Here is a 25,056-nt window from a genome sequence, read left to right on the forward strand (position 1 = left end):
CTCTCTCTCTCTCTCTCTCTCTCTCTCTCTCTCTCTCTCTCTTTCCCTGTCTCTCTCTCCCTCTATCTCCCTGTCCCTTCCCCTCTATCTCCCTGTCTCTCTCTTCCTGTCTCTCTCCCTTTCATTCTCTCCCTGTCCCTTCCCCTCTCTCTCTCTCTCTCTCTCTCTCTCTCTCTCTCTCTCTTTGTCTCTCTCTCCCTCGCTTTCTTTCCCTCTTTCTCCCTCGCTTTCTTTCCCTCTTTCTCCCTCTCTCTCCCTTTCTTTTCCTCCCTCTCTCTCTCTCTCTCTCTCTCTCTCTCTGTCTCTCTTTCCCTGTCTCTCTCTCTTTCCCTGTCTCTCTCTCCCTCTATCTCCCTGTCCCTTCCCCTCTCTCTCCCTGTCTCTCTCTCTCTCTCTCTCTCTCTCTCTCTCTCACATATATACACACACTGTATAATAATGTCCATGTTTACAAACAGGAAGTGAGCCTGATCTCATGAAGAACAAATCTGATTTATTGCAGTTTATTGATTTCATATGAATAAAGGACTGTATAAATCTGCACCTCTTGTTTAAACCTCCATCCACACTAGCAGGTCACTGTCATGCTCGTGGTCATCTCCAGTCTCATAATTCTCCTCAGAATTTTAAATTATGATGATAAATTATGTAATCCTTGTAATGACTTATTTTTTCACACCAACTGGAAGTAAGTAATGTTGAACTTTAACTGTAAAATGAATACTTTTCATTGTTATTTCTGTTTTATAAATTAAATTATTTTTTTAATGATAAAAAAATGCCACATAATTCTACATTTTTAAAAAATTAAGATTTATTATTGTATTTATTTTTTAACATTCTTGGACTTTTTTTTTTTATTCCGCTCTACACTATACAGTTTTTTTCTAAGGTAAAAACCTCATAATTCATTTAAAAAATCTCAGTTAAAATGTTTCTTGATGCTGAAATTTGCCAGTGTGAACGTATAGAGGATCCCGATCGTTACGAATTGAATGAAATGCCTCTGTGTTGTTTGACAGACTAGTAAAAGTCTTTGTAGCGTTGCTTTATTTTTTTCCTGAATAAGTCTTTATAACGTCAGCACATGCTCATTCACACGGTTCATTTTAAGAGCATTCCGAAGTATTTTCCCACAATTCTTCTTATTTTTATGAGAAACATAAATAAAATGTACCAAAGCTGTTGATTAGTCAAGGGCTTTTTTTCAGACTCTGCTCCATGCACAGGGCATCATTTACATATGAGAAGGCAGCGTAAGTGGCCTGTATTGTCTCCGCTGAGGACTCAGAGCCATGAATGAGGGTTTATTTTCTCCAACACTGGCTCACCTCTGACATCTGTGTGTGTCCCTTGCTCTTATCCCAGTCGCCCCCCACGGCTTTCCCGAATTCAACTGGAAATGGCCCTTTGTATTTTTGTTTTTTGATCATTCCCTTCTTTTCCTTTTGCCTTTCTTTATGCTCACACGATCCCTTCAGGCTATATCACGTAAGCAACATTTTTTATTTGCTAGGAATTGAAGGCTAGGATGTCATAGCTGGTGCATATTAGCATTAAATCAGACCAACTCATTAAGTCTGGAAATGAAATGAATGAAACAGCCTTTATTTGTCACATATACATTACAGCACAGTGAAATTCTTTCTTCGCATATCCCATCCTTGGAGGTTGGGGTCAGAGCGCAGGGTCAGCCATGATACGGCGCCCCTGGAGCAGAGAGGGTTAAGGGCCTTGCTCAAGGGCCCAACAGTGGCAACTTGGCGGTGCTGGGGCTTGAACCCCTGATCTTCCGGTCAGTTTCCTTAGTCAGTCGTTTGCTCTATCAGTGGGTGGTTCTTGATCACGTAACACCTCTTAAGACTACAGAAACCTGATCATAACCATTTCTTACTTGGCCAAAGACATACACTTTCCTTGGTCCATTTTTTCTTAATAAGACGCATCCGATCGGAAAACATTCAGGAAACCTCCCTTTCGTCAGAGCTGTAGATTGTTTTGTTATTATTGTGTGTTAGGAGGCAGGGAGACGTTGCTCAAGGCCAGGGAGCCGTACACCTGGTTCTTTAGTTGTGTAAATTACACAGATGTTTGCTACAGTAGACACAAAGGGATGCTTTCTGAATCGGTGATTCAAGAGCACTGGAACACGAAACACGCTCAATATCTGCAACAGAATATCTCAGATGTCTTTTTTCCCCCCTGTCTTACAAATCCGTCATCGCGAGTGAGTGGACATTCAGGTGTGCAGGAGATACCAGACAGACAGCATGGCTCCAGGTAACAGTGCCCGTAATGTGTATTTTCTTTTTTCTTTCTCTTACTAACTATCGAGGGTACAAGCAAGCCAGTGTGGTGAACAGTGAATAAAAGCTTGTGTTTGTGTGTGTGTGTGTCATCCGCATGCACGGATTCATCATCAGTAAGAAGTCAGTGCAATGTTAATCAAGAAGAAGGCTTATTGTGCACCATTGCAGCAAATACTGCAAAACATATCAGCTACCTTTGTATATTTTAAAAGGTAGTAACAGGTTATTTTACACAGATTGGTGCATTGAATCTATCTTCTTCTTCTTCTTTCGGCTTTTCCCTTCAGGGGTCGTCACAGCGAATCATTTCTCTCCATCTCCTGCATCCTTTAACACTTGCACCCACTAGCTTCATATCCTCATTTATTACATCCATATACCTCCTCTTTGGCCTTCCTCTTTGCCTCCTTCCTGGCGGCTCCATGTCCAACATTCTCCTACCAATATACTCACTCTCCCTCCTCTGAACATGTCCAAACCATCTTAGTCTGGCCTCCCTAACTTCGTCCCCCAAATGTCCAACATGAGCCGTCCCTCTGATGTACTCGTTCCAGCATAGTGCACTGAATACCCATTGAATTACAGTAAATATGAACGTAATTAGTGCAAGAGTAGTTTCTCTTATGCAGCGTCATGTTATCATATTAAATCCCAATCTGCATTCATTTTTCAATGCAATTTGATCCATCGCATTACACATCGGTGCATTCACCCATATTCACGGTTTCTTCTTGAATTTTTACAGATCAGCTCTAATGTTTCTATCTGTACGTCTAAAGAAAAACAAAGGGAAAGACAGTGTCTGAAATCTAAGTGAAGACTAAAATGTCCACTTGTCATGTCCTAAACAAATTGTCCATTTACTTATGAAACGATGAATAAATGCATGAAACGAAACACGAGTTATGCATCCAGCACGTTTATCACGATCGATTTTCACCCATTAGTTGCTCTCGGGTGATGAACATAGAATTTTATAAACATATACGTATCGTTACTTTAAGTATTGAGATCTCTAGGTAGACTTTTCCAGTCGTAATAAAAAACAATCTTTCTCCATAGGCAGGCTGCAGAGCTCTATTCAAGAATTCATTAACACCGAGTTAAGTGTGTAGTTAGTAATAATCTCATTTGACCTGAATGAACGGCTCTTGTGTGGCAGTCCATAAAGGCGATCCCTTCTGAAGTGCGTATAGCGTATAGCTCTCAGAATGAAGAGCGTGTGCGACATGTGGCATTTAGAAACGGCTGTAACGTGGCCATATGTCGCTGTGCAGAAGGAAGGGGGTGGATATCGCTCCCAGTGAGGAAACAAAGGGTGTCTCATTTTACACTGACCATGCGGTCACTCCGTTCCCATTCGGACATCCTGACACAGATCTGTCATCCGTCGGTCAATCGGTCTTACCCTCACAGTGCCGAAAAGTACAGGCTAACAGCTTATACTGACAATAAATGACACTGACCCGTTCAACTAAAGTACTATCCAATGAGCGGAAAGGTTTGTTTATAAATTCATGTTAATAAGAGGTTTATACATCCTGGAGGGGAATATTGATATAATAGAAATAAGTTCTAAATCATATTTAGCATGATCTATATCATTTCTTGTCACTGTTTATTGCCTAACTGTTGTAATAGTAGACACCAGTGATTAACATATATAGCCTAACTTGAAGCGATTGGCCCAAGTACCCCTAGCCATCCACCAGCCCCCAGTACGTCTGTGCAGGAGCAGTGCTTTATCTGGGGGTTTTGCTTTATCACCATGCACTGGATTAACATACCATGATCTGAGCAGATTGGCCTCAGTTTGTGCCAGTGCCATCTGTACCCTTAGCATTAGCAGCTCATGCTATGGCTTTCCTCTGACCTAACATCCCATCTGGCAACCTGCCACTCGGGTCAGCTTAATACTATGGACACATAAGGAATACTGTGGCAACAAAACACTGAACCTATTCAGACAGTGATGTGGGTGAATGCAGAGTGATTTAGCAACAGTTACTGACCTGAATTATACTTGATGCTCTTTCAACCAATTTTCATGCAAGTGTGGACAAATCAGAAATCCATTAGCTCGCTCACGGACAAACTGGAAGCTCTAGTTTGCCTCCAGTCCTGTATTTAGTTGTCTCACAGTTTAAGCATAGGGGAAAACTCGGCCGTGTTTCCCTCGGCTTTCTAATAAAGTGTCTGACCATGTTATATTTTAAATTTAGCCTAGAGTAAAGTTTAGCTTCAGATTCTTATGTTGTCTTTTCACATTACACAGAAAAGATAGTATTTGAGTCCACCATCTTTATTTTCTCTATATCACTACTACTACTACTACTACTACTAATACACCGATCAGGCATAACATTATGACCACTGAGAGGTGCCGTGAATAACACTGATTATCTCTTCATCATGGCACCTGTTAGTGGGTGGGATATATTAGGCAGCAAGTGAACATTTTGTCCTCAAAGTTGATGTGTTAGAAGCAGGAAAAATGGGCAAGAGTAAGGATTTGAGCGAGTTTGATGAAGGGCCAAATTGTGATGGTTAGACGACTGGATCAGAGCATCTCCAAAACTGCAGCTCTTGTGGGGTGTTCCCGGTCTGCAGTGGTCAGTATCTATCAAAAGTGGTCCAAGGAAGGAACAGTGGTGAACCGGCAACAGGGTCATGGGTGGCCAAGGCTCATTGATGCACGTGGATAGAGAAGGCTGGTCCGATCCAACAGACGAACTACTGTTGCTCAGATTGCTGAAGAAGTTAATGCTGTTTCTGATAGAAAGGTGTCAGAATACACAGTGCATGATGGGTCAGGGCTGTTTTGGCAGCAAAAGGAGGACCAACACAAAATTAGGCAGGTGGTCATAATGTTATGCCTGGTGGGTGTATGATTCTCTCATGAGGTAACAGTGTGTTTTCCTTGTATTAATGCTCTTTAAGGCTTTGGGATAATACAAAGACGTCTGCAAGGGTTTGTACAATGATAAAATAAAAGGCTGAGGGCTGTGTTTTGCTTCGTTCGGATTCTGAAATATAGCTATAAGAGGCGACTGCATATGAAACATGTAATCTTCTTCTCCCAGGTGTCCAGGATACACGCGCTTCACACGCTTTCTTCTCCTCTCTCAGGAACAGCACACGTGTCATGACGCATTATAACATCCAGACTAATGACATCTTAGTGCCACTTAGCCATTCCGTTCTCCAAACAATGAAACTTGTTACCTGTATAATTAGAAAAAGACGTTCATCAGATGAAATCTAAGTTGGAGCCAACCCATAATGATCAGTCTAGATTATGTATTTGCCTCGGTGCTAGGGCAGAACCCCGTAGGGCTGTGGTGGGGGCCTCTTCAAAGCTTCTCTGCTTATGCTCTCTGTGATTACTGGGGATTTGGAGAGGCCTACTTTAGAAAAGTCTAAGTAAACTGTTTCTCCCGCATTTGGCTCCCAAGTTTGTTATTTGTCAGTCTGCATTTCTAACCGCCGCATTGAGATCGATTTTGTATTTTTTTTGAAGACAGTGCTTTTAGAAAAAGGGCGCAAACAAAACAGCACACAATACTGTAGCAAGTGGTGAGAACATCCACAGTTTTAATCCTTAATGGAAAAAGCAGAGTGGCTCTCAGTGAAGGACCACCCTTGCAGTGTGACAAACGATCTTGGACTGACCGTCGCTGGATTCGAGCGCCGTGCGTTCGTCTTCCTCTTCGAAACTCTGGCTTTTGACTTTCTGGAATTTGTTGAGATTATGGCATCAGTTTTTATTTTTAGCTTCCATTACATCAGCGCTCTGGACTACATGAAACGCGGTAACGGGAAAGGTATTTATTCTGAAATTTGATCCTTGTGAACAAGCAAAAGGCTATTTTTTTTTCTCCACCAGTCAGGGGACAAAAGGTAATGACCCTAGCTGATGTGTGTTATATAAATTCGATCTGTGTAGATGAAATTACTTGAGGTTATAGGGTTTAACACTTATTTGAAGTGAACAATGCATGTAGAGCTCAAATAAGCCATTCTTCAGATCACTGGTCAGTTCCATGGTCAGAGGTCAAAAATCCTCATCAGATTGGATTTTAATGTATGATGCTCAGGGAAAACCACCCTCTTTTTTTTCAGATAAAAATGTCAGCCGGCTACTTGGAGGGGGGTCAGGAAGGGGTCACTTACGGGTTATGAATGCAGGTCGGAGTTTCCGTGCAGCCGTTGGTTGTTTGTAAACAGTTTTAATGTCAGAGAGCAGAAGAAACAGTAAAAACAGTAAAAAACAGCCAGCCTTGTATATGGTTCTTTTTTAGTTTGTAAAACATTGTCAGTATTAATGAATGACATGTTTAAAATCGATTAAACATGACTCAGGGTCACTGGGACCGGACGCTGCTGCACAAGACATTTAAACTGAAATGGAAAGAGTGGGGTGAAGCCTGTTTTAACAGGAAGATTTAGATATTCATTTGGAAGTAGCCTGTTTTGTGTGTGTGTGTGTGGATGTGAGTGTTGGAGTGTGTGTTTGTGTGGATGTGTGTGTGTCTGTGTGTATGTGTGTGTGGATGTGTATATGTATGTGTATGTCTGTGTGTTTATGTATGTGTGTGTGGATGTGTACGTGTGTGTGTGTGTGTGTGGATGGGTGGATGTGTATGTGGTTGTGTGTGTGCGGATGTGTGCGTGTGTGTGTATGTATGTGTGTGTGGATGTGTATGTGGTTGTTTGCGGATGTGTGTGTGTGTGTGTGTGTGGATGTGGATGTGTATGTGGTTGTGTGTGTGTGTATGTATGTGTGTGTGGATGTGTATATGTATGTGTGTTTCTGTGTGTTTATGTATATGTGTGTGGATGTGTATGTGTGTGTGTGTGGATGTGTATTTGTGTGTGTGTGTGGATGTGTGGCTGTGGATGTGTATGTGGTTGTGTGCGGATGTGTGTGTGTGTGTATGTATGTGTGTGTGTGTGGATGTGTATTTGTGTGTGTGTGTGGATGTGTGGATGTGGATGTGGTTGTGTGCGGATATGTGTGTGTCTGTGTGTGTGTGTGTATGTACGTGTGTATGGATGTGTATATGTATGTGTGTGTCTGTGTGTTTATGTATATGTATGTACGTGTGGATGTGTATTTGTGTGTGTGTGGATGTGTATGTGGTTGTGTGTGTGTGTGTGTGTGTGTGTTGTGGGGACATACGGCAAATCCCCTCAAGGACAACTGCTTATAAACATCATACAGTAGCATTAACAAACAAACAAACAAACAAACAAACAAACAAATAAAGTTTTAAAAGACAGAGACAATGTTGTAATGTTGCTTGCTATATTATTATTATTATTATTATTATTATTATTATTATTATTATTATTATTATTATTTGTCACTATTATATCTGAGTAAATGCATACTGACTGCTGAAATTTTAATGACCTGGTTATTAGATGCAAATTGAGACACATGGCATGAATTGACAGGAAGCTGCACTTTCTAGTGATGCGTATTGCGTTCAGTATCTTTTAATGCAAACAAAGGTCAGTAATGTAGCACGGATCTACTACCTCTTATACTGAAACGCTTTTAAAGAGCTAACCTTTCTGTTATTTAGACTAATACTCTGTTTACAGGCATGTAAAAGTGTTTGATCCGAAGCAAAGTGCATCTGTGAGCTGTGTGGATGTGGTTTTCTCGAGCACAAACGCATGTTATTTTGAGAACATACCCAAAGTAGCAATTTGATTGTGGTCGAGAGTCGAGAGCGTGTAGTTAAAAAATGTCAGAAATGTGGTTTGCAGATCTGTCAAAAAAAAAAAAAGAGCTTCATTTGCACCGTTGTAACATCTGGCCAGTGGTTTGGCATTTGAGTCAGGTTAGTATCTTAGTATACAGCTGAGTGGTACAGTGTTAAGGATGTCATACAGTACGAGTACACACATCTTTTTATCCGTACTAATACTAATGCTCTTCTTCTCTGTAGGTGAATATCTGTGGCGCCTGGAAGTCAGGATCTAAGCTCCACAGTCAGGAATTCCTGCTTTTACTGGACTGGAAATTGGATTTGGAAGGACCCAAGCAGGCCAGTTAATGGCACACATTCTCTAGTTACCCCTCGTAGTCTAAAAAGCCTTTTCCCCCTCTCTGTCTTCATTTTTCTCTATGACATCATGGTCCTTTGCAGGCCAAATGTAACATTAAGGGATGTCGGTGCTGTAGTTCTGAAGTCTGAGGGGCGTCTGTATCAGATGGAGGCAAGCACCATTTCGCTTATCTGATTCCACCTATCTGTTAATAATCACAGAATTGGAAAACATTACACCCACCATGCAGGGAAGGCCCAGGCAGGCCCAGCAGCAGCAGCTAGGATGCCCATCACCCAGGAAAACGCACTGAGTCACCTGTCTTTGCTGGAGAGCTGGCTGAAGGTGAACCAGGGAGAGCAGGACCGGGAGGATGAGCACGGGAAAAATGCAGGCAGAGCTACGCCATGTCAGGCTGCAGTGCGCAAGCTGGTAGAGTACATCCAGCTGAACTTTACAGATTGCGAGAGCCGCCCGTGCAACGGCAGCGCGCTTAAGGACGAAGCGGACGCAGAGGTCCGAGCCGTCTGCTTAAGCAAGGCTGAAGGAGATGGCACCGAGTTTGGGCTCAGCTTCGGGAACATCCCCATCTTCGGGGATCCTGAGGGAAAGAAGAAGGTGCGGCGCAGGCGGCGCAAGAGCGATAAGGGCCCCGTTTTGGATGTGGGGTGCATCTGGGTGACCGAGGTGAAGAAGAAGAGCCCCGCAGCACGATGCGGTGACATTAAGCTGCGGGACGAGCTGCTGTCTCTCAACGGTCAGCTGATGGTCGGAGTGGACGTCACCGGAGCCAGGTATCCGAGTTATACTTTTATATGTCTAGAAACGTGGACACAAAGCAGTACGCCACAAGAGTGCGCGAGTTACAGTGACGGTATCATGGGAAAGGATGTTATCAGGCACAATTCGAACCAGAGTGCTCAAAATAATAGAAATAATAATGTAATTAATAATATATTAAATAAACACAATGTTGTGTTTATATTAAGCTTTGGTTGCTTAGCAACACAACAACAAAAAGATTAGAATATACTGTGGGCTTTAATACAGAATTCAATTATTGTGATTCGGTGACTGGTGACCATGTCTGTGTGTGTGTGTGTGTGTGTGTGTGTATGTGTGTGTGTTGAGGATTATACAGCTTCGAGTACAACTCAGCCAATCAGATATTAGAACCGAAGGAATTTCACTGTGGATGCAGAATCACATGCAATTCATTTTTATTAAAAGTGGAGATTCCTGGTCATTTCTAATGACCCTATTACCCTTATGCCCTTACTAAAGACACTAAATAAAAGTGTCCTGTGGTACAATCCAGTAGTGTGATCTTTACACATCCTAATTTTGGTCCATTCACTAGGAATGAGGTTAGTATCCCAGAAACTTTTTTAAATTCATCTTTTTCTAGCCAGTGGCATTTTTGGAAAGGTTTTTCACATTGGATCGTGCCAGTGTCTAGGAAAGGAAGACATTTTGATGAACTGCCACATTAAATGTGGTTTCAGTTGGTCGTCCAGACGAAAATATGTAGTCGTAAGTAAAGGTTTTGTGAGCCATTTAGAAGGATCTGGATTTCAGTTTTAACAGCTTTTAAAAAATGCGATCTTGAAAGCTTTAATAATAAATACATTATAAATAAATAAATAAATCCATCCTTGGGAACAACATACATTCATACCTTAACCAAAGAACTATATAATCCTGTAGAATTGTATTCACTGTTTATCGAGAGTGGAATTAATATCATTGGATATCGTGATGTCCGTTCACACATACAGATGTAATAAAGGAGTGCAGGGATTACCAGAGCAGTTGGTGGTTAATAGGCTTATTAAGAGGTTTATTAAGTGGCTTAACATTGCATTGCTGCTACAAAACACTGAGGAAAGCACCGAGTGCTCCTTTACTGACCTCCATGTACGAGCAGTTTCAACTCTTTTATAGCTTGTGCCTATGGACATGCTAATCCTGTGTTGATGAGTTAGCTTATATCGTTGAAAGCTACATTTATGTCTAAATCTCAACCTTCCTGCAGAGGCAGCTGGGCTTTTGCTGCTGAAATATTCTGTGTTTTAGCAGGATTCAGTTTTCACCAATAAGGAGTGTTCATGCACTTCATTCAGACAGATTACTGTATTAAAAGTGGAGTTGGTTTGCAGCCTAACAGACATGAAAATCAGCCACACTCTGTGATTTGCCTTTTTCGCTTGCTGTTAATGTGAGCTTCTTGTACTTATTAAGTTAAGCTGCCTTTATTTGTCACATATACATTACAGCACAGTGAAATTCTTCCTTCGCATATCCCATCCTTGGGGGTTGGGGTCAGTGCGCAGGGTCAGCCATGATGCAGTGCCCCTGGAGCAGGGTGGGTTAAGGGCCCCAACAGGGGCAGCTTGGTGGTGCTGAGGCTTGAACCCCGATCTTCTGGGCAATGAACCACATGAGCTACCACTGCCTCTCTATTTGCTAATATGTGTTTGGCAAGATTTCTTTGGATAGTTTGGGTCTTAGCTTTCTAGAATAATTTCTGATAGGAAACATAGAGTTTACCCACCCCTTGAGGGATGGGTACACCTGAGGGCTCAACATTTATTACATTTCTACCAGTATATGACTTTCCTGAAAAATGTACTTGTAACCCACAGTCTTCTGAACTCAACAATAACCACCTGAGCTTAAAAATAGTCCCTGAAATCCCTTTTATTGCTTCAGAATGTCTTTCTTCAGTCGTCCACCCTTTAGGATGCTTATCATCAACCTGCCTTGCTGATTTGTTTTAAAAAAAGTCAGTTATATTATATATTATTATATTATATATATATATATATATATATATATATATATATATATATATATATATATATATATATATATATATATATATATATATATATATATATATATATATATATATATCAGTTATATAAATATATATATATAATATATGTAATATATATAATATAATAATAATATAATAATAATATATATATATATATATATATATATATATATATATATATATATATATATATGTATATTTTCTTAACAAGTCTGCCTTTAACGTACATGACTCAAAAATCTGTTGACATTTTATGAGCCATTCATGTAGATGTGTACATAAATTCCAATGTTTTTACAAACTTTTTCCCCCTACAACTGTATGGATTTAAAAAAGATTTGCCCCATCCTTCATTCCTCCTCAGGCTCAGATACCCGCTGTGGCTGAATTTAAGTACTATGGGAACTGGCACAGATTTCTAACTGGCAGTAGAGCTGTGTCCATTTATTGCAGGCCTAATTGGCTCCTTTGGCAAACCGAACACGCATATCAATCATAAAACGGTTAGTAGTAGTAGACAGTGCTGGGCCGTGGATTTTAGGTCGGAGTATTCCACTCAGAAAACACTTTTTTTTAAACCGACTACATCACAACAGTGTGGACATCGTACATGCCATGGCCTTTACACAGAAATGCTGTGAGGGCTTTAAAACAACCACACACGAATGAAAATAATTCAACATGAGTCAAGAAATCCCAATAATTTCAGAAGAAGCAAAACATCACACAGCCAGCTAGATCAGGTAGAGATAGAGATCGCAGTCTAGTGTCTCAGATCTTACATCTGGTGAGTGTTACAGCCTCAGTGTATGATTTACAGTAAGTAAACCTTTATGATCTAAGGAGGGGGCGGAGTCATCCTCTACTGGATAAAAAATGGTTCATTATGAGATATTGATTTTATCTGACCGTCCCTAAAAGAGAGCACAGTTTGTATGAACAAGTGGTGAAGTGAAAGGTGTCAGGGGACCGGGATGCGGAGAGAGCTACTGAAACCGAGACTATTTGGAGGAGGTGGTGTGAGCTCGGGTTGCGCTGGAACTGTGCCACGATTCCCACTCAGGATGTAAAGGAACCTGCGGGTCGTGTGTTTTAGGCGATGATGAAGTGCAATTGCCATGAGCAGCAGGGGAACATAATAAAAAATATGAGGAGCTGTGTTCTTCATGCACCTTTATCCAGAAGTAAGATGAACGCAAATGCACCAGAGTGAATCAGTCTGAACCTAGACCAGTGCTACATGGAGCAGTCACGCTCGGCTTGTTACCCTTAACACACATCGTGTAAAAAGAGGAAGTTCCTGAAAGACATTCAGACCAAGATATTTTCCTCAGCAACGTTTCATTTTCTCCAGAGAAGAAAAAAAAAAACCCCACTGCAGCCGGCAAAGATATCTGTGAGAGAGACACAACACAGCAGCTGTGTTTGGAAACAGACCAAAGGAGCATGGAAATTGTGTCCTGCACAGTCCCAATGCATGTCTGTTTCTTATATATGACTTTTTACCTGTGAGATGTCAAAGTGGCCTGTCTTTTCTATGAGATGATCACAGATCACATTAAATGCTTTTGATGAAGGAGAAGAAAACTAGCCACACATCCTGTGGAAAGGATAATAGTGCTCTTGTCTGGGCTTTTCAAGGCTATAAGCCTAGGGACACAGGCTTCTGACTTTCCGTGAAGGTTATTCTCAGGTTTACACTAATACAGATACATTTCTTGACACACTGGAATAGTGAAAAACTTTCAGGCATTGGATATATTTACATATACACCAATGAAGCATAACATTATGACCACCAGCTTAATATTGTGTCGGTCCCCCTTTTGATACCAAAACAGCCCTGACCCCTTGAGGCATAGACTCCACAAGATCCCTGAAGGTGTCCTGTGGTATCTGGCACCAAGATGTTAGCAGCAGATCCTTTAAGTCCTGTAAGTTGTGAGGTGGGCTCTCCATGGGCCTTAGATACTGACCACTGCAGACCACTCAGACTCAAACTCGCTCAAATCCTTATGCTTGCCCATTTTTCCTGCTTCTAACACATCAACTTTGAGGACAAAATGTACCGAATACACCGACCAGGCATAACATTATGACCTAATATTGTGTTGGTCCCCCTTTCGCTGCCAAAACAGCCCTGACCCGTCACGCACTGTGTGTTCTGACACCTTTCTATCAGAACCAGCATTAACCTCTTCAGCAGTTTGAGCAACAGTAGCTCGTCTGCTGGATCACACGGTCCAGCCTTCGTCCCTCACGTTCATCAATGAGACTTGGCCGCCCATGATCCTGTCGCTGGTTCATCACTGTTCGTTCCTTGGACCACTTTTGATAGATACTGACCACTGCAGACCGGGAACACCCCACAAGAGCTGCAGTTTTGGAGATGTTCTGATCCAGTCATCACAATTTGGCCCTTCATCAGACTCGCTCAAATCCTTACTCTTGCCCATTTTTCCTGCTTCTAACACATCAACTTTGAGGACACTTGCTGCCTAATATATCCCACCCACTAACAGGTGCCATGATGAGGAGATAATCACTTCACCTCTCACTGCTCATAATGTTATGCCTGATCGGTGTATTTGCTATTATTGCAGTAAGGATGCCTTATAAAGTTATAGACCACTAATCGCCCAAAAAGAGGTTGTCTTGGTCAAATGCTGCACTTTTTTGAGCGCTGACTAATATACATACTTCTCTCATTTGTATTCACTGCTGTACAAATGACCTTTCAGATGTTTGCTCACATTTAACCAGGGAAGCAGGGTAAAGTCGTGAGTAGGCGTTATAGGTCTTAATGACAGAATCGGGTTCTCACACATTCATTAATGGTTTTTATTTTCCTAATATATATTACATTCATCTGCTTTGGTGTGATAACTGTGAACATGGCCTAAGATACTAAGATACTACAATCAGATTAGGAGACTTTATAGAGGACTGTATTTGAGATGTTGAAACAGAAATTCCAAAAGCTGAATGACTTTTTGGGGGTCATTTTAGTCTTTTGGGCTCATGTAAGGTCTCCTTCTAATAAAGGCTTCTTCTGAATGAGAGTAACGAGCTAAATACATCAAGGTTACTAAAGTTAACAGTTTCTGCGCTAAGCAAAGTTAGAAATTGTGTGTGTTTTTTTGTCACTCTAGCAGAGGAACAATAATAAACTGTTAAAAAGGCGAGTGAGATTTCTTTTTCATTAAGTGCCTCTCATGTTAATGGTTTCAGCACAGAAACCTAGCCCTGCAAAAAGCTCTAGTTAAATGTGTCTTCTTGCAAAGTTCTGGCCTTTTTTTTCTCTCTCTCTCTCATTTTTACAGCCTGGCTCAGCAGCTGTCTGTAGAGAGCATGGAAAATAGCTCAGCTTGTGCAAAGTGTTCTCCACATGCTCAATGAGAAAGCAAGCTTTATGAGGACAGCAGTGATACACCAAAGAGAAATCTTGCTCGAAACCCATGATGTATTATTTTCCATAAATTGAAGGACCGGGCTTCAGAGAAATCATCAAGGAAATGTGAATAGTTTTAATCCCCATAAATGCCAAACCACAATCGATAGCATCCAAGCAGGTTTCAAGTGGCCTTGTACTCATTTAAGAGCGGTTGAAAAGATTTTCCAAAGATCCTTGGGTATAGCTTAAACCGAACCACAGTAACCTGGCAGGGAGCGTTTCATTACGAAGGTGAACTTGGTCAGCCTTGTTTGCCAGCCACACATTTTCTGTTAGATGTTCAGAAAGATGTACTCATACATGCAGAGTATACAATACAATACAATACATATGCTTTTAATTCTGCTGCTTTATTAATGCCTTATATTGAAATATCTGATGTAAGCATTTATATTTCTGGCATACAAAAGTGCTCTATCATTAACACTGGTTCAGTAGGTCACAGACTTAGGATATCATCTGCCTAAATAAATCAACATACAAAATACAACAATACATAAAACCAACAGGGAAAATAAGAGCTAGTTCAAGGGTTTCGGAAGAGGTAGGTCTTCATCCGGCGTTTGAAGACGGCCAGTGAATCAGCAGTGCTGACATCTAGAGGAAGAGTTCATTCCACCACCTCGGTGCCAGAGCAGAGAAGAGTCTAGATGTATACCTACCTCTTACCCTGAGAGATGGTGGCACCAGTTGAGCAGGGCTAGTAGATCACGGGAAACATGATGCAGTGTGAGGAGTAATTAGAGCGTTGAAGTAAGAGGGAGCTGGTCCATTCTTGGCTTTGTAGGCAAGCACCAGGGGCAGTGGTAGCTCAAGTGGTTAAGGCGGTGGGTTGTTAATTGGGGTTCGAGCCCCAGCACTGGCAAGCTGACGTTGCTGGGCAATGAAGCAAGGCTCTTAACCCTCTCTGCTCCAGGGGTGCTGTATCATCACTGCCTCTGCACTCTGACCCCAACTTCCTTAACTGGTTCATGTAGAGAAAAGGACTTAAATAAAGCATTATACGAAGACATTTTAGCTCTGTGGTTAAGGTGTTGGACTACTGATCGGAAAGTTCTGAGAATGAATCCCAGGATCACTAAGCTGCCACTGCTGGGCCCTTGAGCAAGGCCCTTAACCCTCAGTTGCTCAACTGTATGAAAAAATGAGATAAATTTAAGTCACTCTGGATAAGGCTGTCTGCCAAATGCCATAAATGTAAAGGTCTATATCATACCAATAATGGAAATGACCCTTTCTACAGAGAAAAATAAGATATTTGATAATCTTATTGATTATCTATGATATCTGCGCTCTCTGTGATAATCTCAAACTATGACAATCTCACCAGGTGGAATTTATTCAACAGCTCAGAACAACTTACAGTATTATAACTGTACATTTCATTTAAGTATGATTAAAATAGAATTGTAATAAATGGAATTTCAGTGTGTATAGACATATATTTTATATATTACTATAAATGATAATACATAACTATTTCTGAATATATTTCACAATTCTCAGCTTTGGACAAATGATATATTTATTTATATATATTTCCCACCAGGCTTGTAAAAGCTTCAGTGTGCCATGTTTTGGTTCCGTGGAAACCTAGCTAGTTTGATACCTACGTACGTTAACACAAGGAGAAACAAACAAGTATATAATAACGATCCTCTTCTAAAGTTTCCAACGTTGTCTGTTGTGCTTGAGATTATGACAAAAGGTCCACGAGGCATGATGGGAGCTATTCAGTTATGAGATACATCGTGTGTAGATATTTAAACCTCTTTATTTTCTCTGTATGTGTTTAACCACAGGGTCAGCTGTCACTCACATGAGTGTAAGCAGTGATACCTGGAGACTTACATGCTTTGAGACTTTGGACATGATCTCAAAGCAGCTTTACAGAAAAATAGAAACATAGTAAGAATCATTAAGTTTTACTATAACATTTGTCCCTAATGAGCAAGCCTGAGGCGACGGTGGTGAGGAAAAACTCCCTGAGATGACATGAGGAAGAAACCTTGAGAGGAACCAGGCTTAGAAGGGAACCTCATCCTCATAATGTCCTTTCTTCAACATGCCTGATACTGAATCTGAAGGTGCATCACTAATGAATCAGACAAAATCAGCCACTTCGATCCTGAGAAGATGTGTGTAGTGTAGATTTAGAAGAAGTGCTTTAGTTACAATGATAAGCTGCACATTATGTTTAAAAACCCAAATCTACTTAGATTTTATTTTCTTTCTTCCTTTAGTTATACCTAATTGTCTCCGTCTTGTTCCCACAGACCAGGCTACTGATTAATTTATTCACCACTGAATTACAAACAGTTAACCAAAAGACCCAATTGTATTGACGTCTAGTTTCATTTGCAGAACATTTCATAGGTCTCCAGTGATGTTTTCTCTGCCAGTTTCTTAACCATTTACAAACTGACCTTTGTTCTGTTTAATCAAGCTTCCAGGAACATCTGAATGTGGATTTTGGGCTGCTGTTGAAGCTGAAGGAGGAGATGATGTTGATGCATTTAGAAAGAAATTAGGCACTGTTGCTATAGATATTAAGTCAAATGCTTCTGAAGCATGTTAATAAATATATTTCATATCTGGAAAGATTTCCTGATGAAAGATTTTTGGCTAGAACTGTACCACACATCCCATGACTTCAGGGTGATTTAATTGCAGGAGATCATCTGTTAATCCATCAGTCTTCTCTTCTCAAAACCACAATATGAGCGTATTAGAAAGTCTATTATCCTCATGGCCAAGTATCTTCTCTACTAACATGCTGCGGCTGACAAAATCCCCCCCCCCCACTCTGTTTAACGTTAAAGCTCCATCTTTGAGTGAAGACTATTTGTTTTGAAGGCTCATACTCCTCTCTTTTGCGTCATTCTTTCATGAGCCAGACTGCAGAGGGTTATACCTATCGACCGTTTGATGAATGAGAGTGAAAGTTGACATCATTTCCCTGGCGTTAGTGGTGTTTGATGACCTGCACTTTTCCCATGCCTTACGGAGTAAATCTTTAGATGTTAATAGATTGAGGTGATGCTTCATGACAGACTCGAGTTCTTACATAGGTCTGAAGAAAGAGAGTACCGGGAGGAAAAGAAGTACAGACCTTCTGAAAATATTCTGAAATTCGTATTTTTCGTACGAAGAAAAACCGAAGAAGCTTTCAACATTTTTTTTTTTAGATGTTTCCTTATTGTCTGCAACCGACACACCCTTGAGAAATATCCCATTTCATGCTCTTTCTTCTCCGGACACAGCTAACGACTTGTGCACGCGAACTGAAAATAGTCATCTCCACAGATGATGAGAGATAAAATTACTTTGACAAACCGCAGTATGAGGCGCGAGATGAACGTTTCGAGCTTCGTAGCACAGAAACATTTACACATTCAATTGTACATACAGTTCTACTGTATTCATATATTCCATGCTTAAGAGTGGACATTATCACAAAGCAGCTTTAAAGAAACAGAATTTTTTTTTTTAATGCATCCCTTATTTGTATTCACAGTGATATAGGGTTAAAAATACAGCATGGCAACTTCGTAGTATGTTGTAATGATAAGGGAGGTCCTACACGCATATAACACACATCCTGAGTGAAAATAGCATGTGTTCTCAGCAATACATGAGGGTGGCATTGAAGGATCTGGATTTTCAGGCAGGAAACAATCAAAACTTTGACATTAATACACTTTGACAGACCCTCTTTTCCAGAGTGACTTAAAATTTGTCTCGTTTTATACATCTGAGCTATTGAGGGTTAAAGGGCCTTGCTCAGGAGCCCAGCAGTGGCAGCTTGGTGGACCTGGGAGTCAAACTCACAACCTTTTGATCAGTTATCTAACACCTAAACCACTAAGCTACCACATCCATATACCCAGCCAATATAATACATAAAATATGGGAAATTTCTATACTATTTTGGGAACAGTAAGACGTTATGCACACCTAACCTGCCGTCAACAAAACAGCACAATTTAGTAACAAAGCTGAATTCTGATTATAAAAATATAATCTCAGTGGGATATTTTTCTCGTTATTTTCATAAAAGCAAACCTCATGCCTTACTTTTTAGTCTTATACTTTATAATCCTCTGCACGAAAGCTCATTTTTCTAACACAAATTAATCCCAGCATCCCTGGTTTACTGTCCTAAAAGCGTCCTAAATTATATTCCATCATATTTTGCTGCATAACAGAATCGAGTGTCTCTATCTGCTAATCATTTGTATGAGATTTTTTTTTAAAACAAATTATTATTAGGAATGTATTATAATATTCCTTCCGTGGTTCATTACTTGTTGAATAAAGCAGAGGCTATTTTAATACAACACTGATAATATCATAAACTATAATAATACATTAAAACAGTTTTCCTAATGGCAGTGTATTTTATCGCCACATTCCTACTATGAGAACGCAAAAGGTTCGTTATCTTTGTGAAAAATGGTTTAAATAGCTGCATTTTTGTTTTGAAAGGCTTAACATAAAAATAGTGAGTTCATTAGGGAAGAATTGAACTTTTGGTTGTTGTGTCTTTAATTGTTTAATCTCTAAAATCCCTAAAACTTGAGTTTCTTTGCTTAATGTTGATTGATATTTTATATACACCGACCAGCCATAACATTAAGAGCAGTGAGAGGTGAAGTGAATAACACTGATGATCTCCTCATCATGAGGAGCCCCCTGTTAGTGGGTGGGATATATTAGGCAGCAAGTGAACATTTTGTTCTCAAAGTTGATGTGTTAGAAGCAGGAAAAATGGGCAAGCGTAAGGATTTGAGCAAGTTTGACGAAGGGCCAAATTGTGATGGCTAGACCACTGGATCAGAGCATCTCCAAAACTGCAGCTCTTGTGGGGTGTTCCCGGTCTGCAGTGGTCAGTATCTATCAAAAGTTGTCCAAGGAAGGAACAGTGGTGAAGCGGCGACAGGGTCAAGGGTGACCAAGGCTCATTGAAGTACATGGGGAGTAAAGGCTGGCCCGTGTGATCCGATCCAACAGACGAGCTACTGTTGCTCAAACTGCTGAAGAAGTTAATGCTGGTTCTGATAGAAAGGTGTCAGAATACACAGTGCATGATGGGTCAGGGCTGCAGCAAAAGGAGGACCAAAAGGCAGGTGGTCGTAATGTTATGCCAGATCTGTGTTTTGTTTTTGTTTTTATATGTATTTTCCATGTACATAATTTGCTGTAATGTTTGTTTTAAGCAGTACACTTCAGTACAGATTTTTGTTTTGTCCACTTGATGGCAGCACAGCAGTGTTTTCAAATCCAGGTTGCAGTACTCAGATTTGTTATGTACTCTTCAGCTGTACACTACAGTTAAAAGCTACAGCAGTAATTTGTATTTTCACCAATGCGTTTTGTATTGGATTCACTCAGCACAGCAATATACTAATGGGCTGAAAAGTGAAGACTAGATTTAAATCAAGCTGGACAGCAGATTGCTGTAGTTTGATGGTGAAGTCGAGAACATATACACTATATTGCCAAATGTTTATGGACACAGCTCCAAATCATCGAATTCAGTTCTAATGACTTCCATGGCCACAGGTGTATAAAATCAAGCACCTAGGCATGCAGACTGCAAAAGAATCCTGACCTGATAGAACACCTTTGGGATGAATTAGAGTGGAGACTGCGAGCCAGGCCTTCTTGTCCAACATCAGTGCCTGACCTCACAAATGCGCTGCTAGAGGAATGGTCCAAACACACTCCTAAACCTTGTGGAAAGCCTTCCCAGAAGAGTTAAAGCTGTTATAGCTGCAAAGGATGGGACAACTCCATATTAAACCCTACAGATCAAGAATGGGATGTCACTAAAGTTCCGGTGCATGTAAAAGGCAGATGTCTCAAAACTTTTGGCTATATAGTGTAATTGGTGAACAATGCAGGTCTCTCGTATATATGTTCCTTCAAACATCAATAGACAGCGTACATTCAATTAACTGGTCATGTTTAATAGGTGATAGTTAAGTAGCCTTTATTATTATACATTACTGTACAGTGAAATTCTTGCTTCACATATCACTTGGAGGGCCGGGGTCAGAGCACAGGGGCAACCATGATGCAGAGGGGGTTTGGGGCCTTGCTTAAGGGCCCAACAGTGGCAGCTTTGAGGTTCTGGAGCTTGAACCCCTGATCTTCTGATCAACAACCTAGAGCCTTAACCACTTGAGCTACCTGTTAGTTGAGCTTGATCTTATCAGGTATCAGACGCTGAGGATGTGTTGATGCTCGGCCACTGTAATTCATAAGCCTTTTTCAGTTTCTGATTGATTAAAGAGCTTCAGTCGTTTCGGAAATGATCCAAAAGATCAGAGTTGAATGTTATCGTCAGTTGTTGCACTATTAATAAGGACAGTGTGTTTCAGTTTGATCAAAAGTGCTGACCATATATCAGTTTTGAACCAGGAGCTGTTATATATATGTTTGTGCACACTTTCCTTATAATAAAACATAACAGGGTTATCTTAATATGATCTGTCCATAAGACATGACCAAAAATGTGTTTTTTGTACCTTATATCAAGGCCCTTTCATTTGTAAGGTGTCTGGTGTCTTATTATCTTCTTCTAGATAGATAACAGAAGAATTTCTCTCATGGGATCAATAAAATATCTATCTATCTATCTATCTATCTATCTATCTATCTATCTATCTATCTATCTATCTATCTATCTATCTATCTATCTATCTATCTATCTAATCTTCGAGACACGTATATTATGGAGAAAGTTTGTCTCTTCACTGTTATGTAACTTACATTGGTTAGTTTGATTGTAACTGTATTTTCTTTCCTTGGCACTCAGAGCAGGCTTAGGTACATAAAACATGATTAAATAAATCACAGATACCAGTGAAAATAAAAAGAACGGTGACGTCTCTAGTTAAATAAATAGCACAGTCCTGGTCAGTCTGTCCTTAGAGTTGAACTGAAACTGGACAGTTTTACTGCCTCCTGAACTTTCTGCTGTTGTTTAATTTGTCTGCTTTTTTTATTTATTATGTCTAGGCTGATGTGCAAGCACTAACCGAGAACCGAGAAATTCCCCTGATGTGAAAGCATGGCTTGAAAGGAAAGTTGATAAATGTTTTATAATTCTAACAATAATTACAGGGATCAAATCAGTTTCAGTCGCCATTGTGCGTCATAGTGTTTCTGCTGATTAGTTATTTACGAAGCAGATTATTTGATTTTTTTGACGATTTAATGTTTCAGCATTATGTCGGTCTGCTTTATTGGCATTGGTTTATATCATGAGAGACGTCACCATCGACTCTAGAATCAATAGAAACTGAGCAGTTGCTAATCTTTGGTTTTTATGATGTCTGAATCCGAAGGCTATATACGAAAGAATCCTACAGCTAGTATAGATGACGATATTAAGTACATTATTAAACACTGATCCTTGTCTGTTTACTGTTACTGTACTAATACCATTTTGGCACATGTTTTCTGTTCTATACACTGCCTCTCAAATTATGTGCGGTGGGCACTGGATGTGAATGATGCTAGTGTCTGTTAGGACATTTCCCCACTAAAATTCCACAGAGTTATGTGAAGAATGTGTGCCCAGACAGCCGCTGGAGACCGGATGTCCTCCGTAATGAAAAGAGACTTTCGCAGGACACAAGCAGCCAGTGGAAATTCAAGGTGTTGCATATGGAAGCTATACTGAGACATTTGTCCTATTTCGGGATTTCTGTTTACTGAGAAACTTAAATGACTTTGTCCTCTGATCAGTCAGTGATACATTTTTCTTGCAAGCTTTTGATTGGATCAAAGATTCTGATGATAATATCTTCAACCCATTACTACCTACAATCATAAGCCCACCAGGCGTTCTTCCGAAACTTCGTCTTCTTCACATCACCAGCTTAAAATGCAGGTCATGTCTTTCAACAAATCTGGAACTGCTTTGCCTTGTTTCCCTTCCAGGACCTGTTTTGTGGATAAATCTGGGTTCTGAGTGTTTATGCTCACTCCTGTTCGCTCTATCCTTCACACAGGGCTCGATTCTCAGGAGGGAAAAATACTGAATTATGATTTGTGTATATTTATCAGCACTGTTTGGAATGCAAATGGTTTCCAGAAGCTCTCAGAATATTATATAGTGTGCATACACGTTATAGATCACTAAAAATATTGCCGCCCCGTCCTACTTTACTTCAGACGAATGAGTTCCTATTTTTTATTCGGAGTGAGGTCTGATACTTTTTGTACTGATACTACATTTTCTCAGTAAGCAAGTGACTCTGAACAAGTTCTGTTTCCAGAGTTATAAGAAAAAATCAGATGGCTCCAGGCTCGAAAGCTGAGACCTGTGTTCACAGACCTGATCATTGTCATTAATGTAAACTAACACTGGGTGTTCACCGGATATAATACATCAGTACATTAGGAAATTTGTAATATTCAGTAATAAGATAGGGGCGGTGCACCAGAGTCCCTGGTTCGATGCTAAGAAGTTTTCCATGTTCTCCTCATGTCTGTATGGAATTCTCAATGTTCTCCCTGTCTCTGTATGGAGTTTTCTATGTTCTTCCTATGTCTGTATGGAGTTATCCATGCTCTCCTTGTCTCTATATGGAGTTTTCCATGTTCTCCATGTCTCTGTATGGAGTTTTTCCAAGTTCTTTGTGTCTCTGCACGGAGTTGTCCACGTTCTCCTCGTTTCTGTATGAAGCTTTCCATGTTCTTCCTATCTCTATGTGCATTTCGTTCCGATTCAACACATTTCAGGCGATGGATTCACATCGAACCTTCTATAAGTGTGTGTGCCTGGTGTCCTGAGATCCCATCCATGCTGTGTTCCTGCCTCCTTATCAGGATAACACAGTTACTAAAGATTTATGATCCAGCGTTTTAGCACATCTAGTACAAAAGACCCAATTAAGATGGGCATGTACCCCGATCAGGAATAACACTATGACCACTGAGAGGTGAAGTGAATAACACTGATGATCTCCTCATCATGGCACCTGTTAGTGGGTGGGATATATTAGAGGCAGCAAGTGAACATTTTGTCCTCAAAGTTGATGTGTCAGAGCAGTAAAAATGGACAAGAGTAAGGATTTGAGCGAGTTTGACAAGGGCCATTTTGTGATGGCTAGATGACTGGATCAGAGCATCTCCAAAACTGCAGCTCTTGTGGGCTGTTCCCGGTCAGCAGTGGTCAGTATCTATCAAAAGTGGTCCAAGGAAGGAACAGTGGTGAATTGGCGACAGTGGGCGGCTGAGTCTCATTGAGGCATCAAGGCTGGTCCGTGTGATCCGATCCAACAGACGAGCTACTGTTGCTCAAATTGCTGAAGAACTTAATGCTGCTTCTGATAGAAAGGCGTCAGAATACACAGTGCATGACAGCAAAAGGAGGACCAACACAATATTAGTCATAATGTTATGCCTGGTCGGTGGTACTTTTATTTTAGGTCAATAAAAGTTGAAGAAAAAAGTTGGAAACAGTGGAAGATAGCTAACACACTTTGTTTATATGTCTGTGGCTTCCTGAAGTTCATGCAGTAGATTTTTTTCTGACATGCTGAAGTGGTGGTCCTCAGTGGACTGGCGTTTATTATGCGTAAATCTTCATCGCCAGAGGGAAAGGGGAGGGACAAGAGCGAAAAATAATCCGACTTTGCCAGTTCACATAAAGCTGTGTGTGTGTGTGTGTGTGTGTGAGTGTGAGTGAGAGAGATAGAGAGAGAGAGAGCGCGAGAGGAGCTTTGCAGTTGAAATGGCGAGGTCAGAAGACGAGGGATTTAAGCGCTAATAACGATTCACACAAGTCTGGCAGGACGCAGAGACCCCGCCTAAGGAAAAGCGCCTAACGTCTGCATTGCACCGAGAAGGCTTGGAGAAGTAAATACACTAGGAATGGAGTTGAAAGCAATTTTCTTTTTCGCGAAATGACCGGCTTTCTCAGGCTCGCGCGTGATTAAAGGCAAGCCGATTAGAGAGCTCGCGCGAGCTGAAGTGCTCGGCGTATAAAAGCGCGCGCCGTGTGCTCGTGAGGTCCTGTCAGAGAGGCGCTGGGAAGATGACGCTGAAGTAAACTCTTCAGGTACAAAAATAATCTAACTTTTACACTGATTTATCCCGAAGTAGTAACATATTCGGTTAGACAAAGGGCTTAATTTTTAAATGAAGTTATGCTTATTATTTAAACTGAGATAAAATGGATAAAAACTCGACAAACAGGGAGAATTCAGCACCCTGAGGTACTTTAGCTTACATAGCTACATGAACTAGAATATTGTACCTTTTACCTAGACATAACTGACCGTTTCCCTGTGTGCTAATACCCAAGAGGTCATAACCACATTTTTTCACACTTGCATGTGTTTAAATAGCCTCAAACAGGTTGCCAGTTATATTTG

At 40.6% G+C, this 25,056-nt stretch overlaps 1 protein-coding gene across 2 annotated transcripts in view; it reads left to right on the forward strand.

The window, feature by feature from the left end:
• pdzd2 (PDZ domain containing 2) overlaps positions 1–25,056 on the forward strand; it is an 82,659-nt gene that overhangs the window by 9,547 nt on the left and 48,056 nt on the right. Inside the window, exon 2 of one of the 2 annotated variants that reach the window (XM_058375010.1) lies at positions 8,270–9,163. In XM_058375010.1, coding sequence (XP_058230993.1) covers positions 8,655–9,163 — 509 coding nt within the window. In that variant the 5' untranslated portion in view covers positions 8,270–8,654. Of the gene's footprint in view, positions 1–8,269; positions 9,164–24,305; positions 24,741–25,056 lie in introns of those variants that run through there. The other variant, XM_058375011.1, reaches the window with a different exon arrangement.

The sequence above is a fragment of the Hemibagrus wyckioides genome, linkage group LG22 (assembly GCF_019097595.1).
Source record: "Hemibagrus wyckioides isolate EC202008001 linkage group LG22, SWU_Hwy_1.0, whole genome shotgun sequence".
Lineage (NCBI taxonomy): Eukaryota > Metazoa > Chordata > Actinopteri > Siluriformes > Bagridae > Hemibagrus > Hemibagrus wyckioides.